This window comes from Sinocyclocheilus anshuiensis, unplaced genomic scaffold, assembly GCF_001515605.1.
Source record: "Sinocyclocheilus anshuiensis isolate Anshui unplaced genomic scaffold, SAMN03320099.WGS_v1.1 scaffold20, whole genome shotgun sequence".
In the NCBI taxonomy this organism is placed as follows: Eukaryota; Metazoa; Chordata; class Actinopteri; order Cypriniformes; family Cyprinidae; genus Sinocyclocheilus; species Sinocyclocheilus anshuiensis.
Window position 1 is genome coordinate 835,325 of NW_015558646.1, and position 6,794 is coordinate 842,118.

Genomic DNA, 6,794 nt, shown 5'->3' on the forward strand with positions numbered 1-6,794 from the left:
TAATGCATGTTTGAATAAATCTGTCATAAAGTCAGGTTTTATGACAACCACCATTTGAATGTTGTGCAATTTGAATGTTTGTATACAACTCGATTTTTGGTTGTTGTCGATTATTATATCTAAAAATAAATAGCAATTTAACTTTAATAGTTTAATTTGTATATTATACTGTACCAACTGACAGGTTACCTGTATAGTTTAGAGCTTTACTTGAGACTTCTTTCTTAAGAAAAAATGACATTTACTGTACCTGATATATATCCAAGTGAATCGATATTGAATTGAAATTGGAAACAAATCAAGAGCTTGTGAATCGAATTGTGAAAACTGTGTCAATACCCAGCCCTATAACTCACCCTCATGTTGTTCTAAACCTGTATGACTTTAAAAGATGTTTTTGAACAATGTTCATATTTCCTATACAGTAAAAGCATATAGTAAAAAGAGCCTGTCAAGCTCAACAAAGACCAAAAAGCATCATAAAGTATTGTAAAAATTTAATCGATTGACAGCACTAATATATATATATATATATATATATATATATGCTTAAATGAACATAAACATTTGCTTAATTTTTACTTGAGTCACGGTTTAATTTTTTGTAAAATTTGTAAAGTCATTACTTCTGAGCCCCTGTACAGCTTTTCATCATTTTAAGTTTAGTCTGTATCTGTTGACTCACTTTTGCTGCTGTAAACTTCTCTTGTTCTTCTTCAAGTCCTGTGTTTAAGTGTGTGTGTTTGTGTGAAGGAGGGGTTCATCCCACTCCAAGCTTCTTTTGTCTCTGTGTCTCTCTCCAGCAGAATGTCAAAGCGCAACAAAAGGCAGTTTGTCCCTGTTGCAGTTCGCCTGTACAGTGCAGAAGACAAAAGCCTGATCTGCTCTTGAGTCAAAACTTTCACAAAGACAAAGCAAGGCTTAATTACGCACAAATGTGCCCACATTGTGTGTGTGTGTGTGTGTGTGTGTGTGTGTGTGTGTGGGTGTGTGTGTGTTTGTCCAAGTTTCCCATTTTGAGCTCTCAAAGAAAGAGAAAACAGGAGGAAAGACGAACGAAAACAAAACAGGTTGCAGTGCATAAACCGTCTCTTGGCAGATTGAAGTTACAGCTAAACAATGAGCTTGTAAAGCGGCTTTGTTAGTGTGATATCTGCAACACAATAATGGCAGCTTGTTTTGTAACTACTGGCCTCATCAGGGCATTTTAAGAAATTTGAGTTAAGTGCTGTTTGTTTGCAAACATAAAAAGTAGTAAATATGAACAAAAATTTTAAGTCTGAGTGAAGCTGCCTGACTTTCATTCTCCCGTGACTTTCTTTCATAATATGATTTTTATGGTGTTGTTTTGTACCTTGACATCCCAGATCCCCATTCACTTTTATTATATGTGAAAAAAAAGTGTCCATTACGTTCTCCATTCATGCCTTTTCAGAAATTATGACAGAAGTTTCATTTATAGGTGAACTTTTAGGGTTATGTTAGGTGTTTCTTTTTATATATCATGGTGCTTTTACACTGAATCGGGCTGACAAGGTAAGTGAGGGAAATAGAAAGAGAGAGAGAGCAGAAGGGAAAGTGGGACAACAATAAGCCAAGGGAAAGAGGTATTATACGCTTGAGGGAGATGTAAAAGCCGAGTGGAATGGTTGTTTTTGTCACTGTCACTAAAAGTGAGAGACCATCCATAATTCACAATGGTCACTGTAGTCCAGACAGACAATAGGTGCATGAGATGGAGAGAGAAAGGAAAGCTAAGCACGGACAGTATGCTGGAATGCTCCCTGTGCAAGTTCTGTATGAATTTATGAGTCGCATTAGAGGAAAATGCACATGTGTATATGTGCTAAGTGTGTCAGAGTGCACGTTTGTGTGATGTCTGCATGGAGGAATTTTGCTCATGACAACCGTTCATCTGTTTTCCATTTCCTCTGCCTGTTTGGCTTGTCTCGCTCACATTAAATGATCTCCTAATGCGTTTCCATAGTTACAGCAGCCCTAATGCCTCAACATTACAGTGGCAAGCCTTCGAAAACTCAGCCATATATAATGTGTGTATATATTTCTTAACAATGTTACAGACATTTATATTTCAAACAAATTCTGTTCTTTTAAACTTTACATTTATCAAAGAATCCTGCAAATCCACAAAAATATTAAGCACTTTCAATGTTGATAATAATAAGACATTTTTTCTTGAGCACCAAATCAGCATATTATAATTGTAATAATATTTCACGTCTGTTTTACTGTTGTTTCAGAACACACATATATACATACAGCTTTGTGTGTGTGTGTGTGTGTGTGTGTGTGTACTGGTATTCACTACGTTATGGTGACAAAATGTCCACACAAAGATAGTAATACCAGTAAATTTTGACCTTGTGGATACATTTTTAGGTCCCCATGAGGAAGCAAGTTTTATTTTGACATGAGAGTTCAAGGATAGACAGGAGGTGATAGTAGAGGAGAGAGGGGACCGGTATCATGATAAGCTTGGACTCAGACTCAAGTTTTTCAAAGTTCTGTTGCATGAGGCCATTGAAGGTACACTGAAGATTTCCTGGAAAATGAACCCATGACATTGGCATTGCAAATGTTTATCATTTGAAGAAAAATTCATTTTAATTGCTCTAAGGGTTATGATTTCATTTGGTCTAGTTTGAAACACTTTTGAGTCCAGCTCTCTGGCCCGTCTCCAGAGAGGTGAGGCCTTGACAATCTCACAATCTCAAACAGATTGCACATGCTCTGCAAAATGTCTTATATGAAAATAAACACACAGTGGATTCCCTAAACAGTTGCACCACTTTTGCACACAGTGTTTCACTGTGAAAACACTACCAGAGGGTAGTTTAAACTGGCTCTAACTGCTGTGTATTTATATTAGATTTTTTTTTTCACACTTTATATTAGAGGTCTGCATTCCCGCGGCTCTCCCCCGGGAACTGCGGGACTCGACTGGATTTTTTGCGGTGCGGGATTAAATTCCCAAATAAAACGCGGTGGCGGTCGGTAACTCTGGTGTAATTTGAACGGGAGCGGGCGGTCTAACAATATCCCGTTTCCGACGTCCATTTAGAACAGCATATCTGCGCTTTATTCTTATTGACCACTGGTACAGCTTGCGCTCAGGACTTTTTTTTTTTTTTTCTTCTTCTTCCTTTATTAGGATTAGCAATAAGTACACAAAAATATACAACCCTAGTAACAACAAAATCACAAAACAAAATGAAATAATAAAAAAAACAACAACAACAAACATACAGGGCCAGGGGTAATATAAATTACATGATATAAAGTAAAGGTGCCTCAAAAGGCACTTTTTAACAACCAGGCAAAAGGTCACAGAGCATTCAGTCAACTGTACATTATAGGAAAGAACCAATATTATAAGATGCACACAATGTTATCGATTTATTTGTGCTCAAGAGAATCAAAAGCTTTATAAAAATCTAAAAAAAAGAATAAAACTCTCCTCCTTTACCAATTAGGCATAGTCTAACCAATCTAAGACGAGGCGAATATTATTAGCAATATGCCTTTTAGGGATAAAATCTGACTGGGTTTCATCTATAATTGAGCCCAGCACACATTTAAGTCTATTGGCTAATATCAAAGCTAAAATGTTATAATCACAGTTTAATAGGCAAATTGGACGCCAGTTATCTATAAAAAGAATGTCTTTCGTAGGTTTAGGTATTAAAGTGAGTAGGCCTTGTGATAACGTCAGAGGGAGTGTTTCGGATTCAATGCTTTCTAAATAAGTCTCCAGTAAGAAAGGTGCTAGTTCTTGAGCAAACATTTTGTAAAGTTCGGCCATCAGCCCATCGGTACCCGGAGACTTGTTGTTCTTAAGAGCTTCAATAGATTCTATTATTTCAGCAACAGTTATATCTCTGTCACAGGTGATCTTCTCATCAATAGATAAAGTCTTAATCCCCTTCAGAGATTGAAAAAACAACAATGCCGAGTCCTCACTATAATTAGACTTGTAAAGAGTAGTATAAAAATTTGCACAAAACGTACCAATTTGCTTAGGGTCAGAAGAAACTGTACCATTAATGTTCAGAGAGTTAATAGTTAAATTTCTAGAATTATTCTTTTCCATTCTAAAAAAGTAAGCTGTGCTTTGCTCTCCCTGCTCAAGCCATCTTCTTCTAGAGCGAATAAAGGAGCCATCTGCCCTGTACTTGTATATTGAGTCTAACTTAGTTTGCAATTCAGCAAGTTCTACTAGCTCAGCTTCTGACAAACCATACTGAGTTTTGTTATGAAGGGATACTATTTTAGAAACGATAATCTCCTCTTCCTGTTTTTTAAGTTTAGTTAGATGACTGCCAAAATTTCTAGCACATTTGCCAACTTCGTGTTTAAGAAGCTCCCAGTTCAGACCATATTTATTTTCTTTTTTTGCTTTGAGCCAGTAGTATTTAATCAAAAATGAAATTTTATTCTTTAATTGGTCATATGTAAGCAAAGAGGAGTTAAGCTTCCAATAAGATGCTCTAGGACCTGAGGAAATATTGACTGAGGAAAGAGGGGATTGAAGAAGAATGGCCCTATGATCAGTTAGAGGGGAGGGAAGAATGCTAATAGCAGCATTAAAGTTCTTGACACACTGAGATACAAGCCAGTAGTCAATACGAGACTGTCTTGAACAACTTTTGTTACTCCAAGTATAAGACTTAATATTTGGAAAAGTTTCCCTCCAAATATCGATGACATTAAATTTGTCCATGAATATTTTCAGTTTAGAGTTAACAGAAGTGGCCTGTCTAGGTGGTAGTCTATCCATCTGGTTATCGGGCACAATATTAAAGTCTCCCCCAATAAAAACTAGGGCATCTGGGTATGTGTTAAGCCACAACAGAGTTTTCTCTTCTATCACTTCAAACAGCAAGTCATTCTCATGGGTGACATTATAACCATATATATTAATCAGTATTACTACAATATTATTTAAACAGATTACCAACAGCAGAAAATGTCCCTTCTGGTCGCAAAAGTGGTGTAAAACGTCTCCAACAAAGCAGTTTTTCAAAATCATAACTCCAGCTGAATGTTGTGAGCCGTGAGCCAACCAAATGTCATTGTTCCACTGATTTTTCCAAAAAGCAAAATCACTAGGAATGGAGTGGGACTCTTGAAAAAAACAAAAATCAGTCTTGAACGATTTTGCATACAAGAACAAAGCTTTCCGTTTAGTAATGTCCCTAAGACCCCTGGCATTGAGTGAAATAACAGAAATAGACATAGAATAAGAACCCTTAACTATGAACAGAAAATAATAAAGCTTACCGAAGCTTACTGGTTGAAAACGTAAAGGTAGCTGACAAAAAGCCCATGTAAAAAAAAGTTTACAGCCAACCGTATGTGCAGTGTTCTTCACAAAATAAGATAGCTCACTGAACCTCACTTGAAAGTATGAACAGTTCATGGAGGGTTAATTTCAGAACCTTCAATGAAAGCACGGTAACCACCAAAGTAAGCTCTTTAGTTCAGACCATATTTATTTTCTTTTTTTGCTTTTTTATACTAGCCAGTAGTATTTAATCAAAAATTTAATTTTATTCTTTAATTGGTCATATGTAAGCAAAGAGGAGTTAAGCTTCCAATAAGATGCTCTAGGACCTGAGGAAATTTTGACTGAGGAAAGAGGGGATTGAAGAATAATGGCCCTATGATCAGTTAGAGGGGAGGGAAGAATGCTAATAGCAGCATTAAAGTTCTTGACACACTGAGATACGCACGCAGAAACTCGGATGATTTCGCCGCTCTCCACACCCCTTCTCTCGCCACCCGGGAGGAAAACTGAATAATGACGGCTCGTGGCCTTGAGGTATTCAAAGGCCTCTTCCCAATGCGATGAACAGTGTCAATCTTATCCGGTAGAATTTTGCTTCCCTCTGGAAAAGTGGCAACACAAATACGAATGGATTCAGCTCTGATATCTTCACCTTCTTTTTCCGGCACTCCTTGCAGGCGTAAATTCCAGCGACGCGAGTAACGCTCCAAGTCTGCAATCCTTGTCTCACAGAACTCCATCTTCTTTTCCTCAGAGCTCAATCTAGCTTCAACATGGCCAACCTTCCCCTTAACGTCATTAAGCTCGGCACAGATATAGTCAACGGTTTTCTTTAGACCTTCAATTTTCAGAGCATTATCACCCACCATTTTCTCCAGGGCATCCGATCGGTTATTTATTAGCTGAGAGAGCGTGGAAATCACGGAATCATCCTCTGCCCTGCCTTTCTTTGAAGGCGGCTTACCCGGGCTCTCAAGAAACGGTGTAGATAAAAGTTTATCCCCGGGAGAAGCATAGCTGTGGACATCCACAATACTAGATACACAAGAAGTCTCTCCTCCTTTCCTTTTATCTGCTGCTGATTTCATTTTCAAAGTTTTGAGAGGTAACTTCACAGTAAAATAAATGTAGATTCTAATACGTGTAGCACGATTATATATAGCGTAGTTTAGCTGTTAAAAGCAGATTTGTCAGCGGAGCACTATATAAGCAGACTTAGCAGGACTCCATCTTGGATCCCCCCATTGCGCTCAGGACTGTTATGCACGCGCTGCATGGTTTAAACGTCACACGTTTTATTTGCGTGGTCTGTGCGCAGCATGTGCATAATGCTCAGAGCAGGCTGTCCCTGTGGTAAATATGCGGCCCTCAGACAGAACAGGCAGGTTGTCGATGAGTGACAGAGCAGAATACTGTAGTATTTATTTATTTTTCTCTGCGACACTTTTCCTACTGTTAACAGAAAAATGTCAAACGAATTTAGTAT

General features: G+C 37.8%; 1 protein-coding gene across 1 annotated transcript; it reads right to left on the bottom strand.

Annotated features, from left to right (window-relative positions):
• Positions 1 to 5,691: 5,691 nt before the first annotated feature.
• LOC107680940 (uncharacterized) lies at positions 5,692 to 6,539 on the bottom strand. Its single transcript, XM_016477035.1, has one exon. It carries the CDS (start codon positions 6,394 to 6,396, stop codon positions 5,692 to 5,694), a length of 705 nt encoding a protein of 234 aa, XP_016332521.1. The 5' UTR covers positions 6,397 to 6,539.
• Between the last annotated feature and the right edge of the window lie 255 nt (positions 6,540 to 6,794).

Excerpts from the sequence above, each read along its gene's own strand:
- LOC107680940 (XM_016477035.1), bottom strand. The coding sequence starts at position 6,396 with ATGAAATCAGCAGCAGATAAAAGGAAAGGAGGAGAGACTTCTTGTGTA.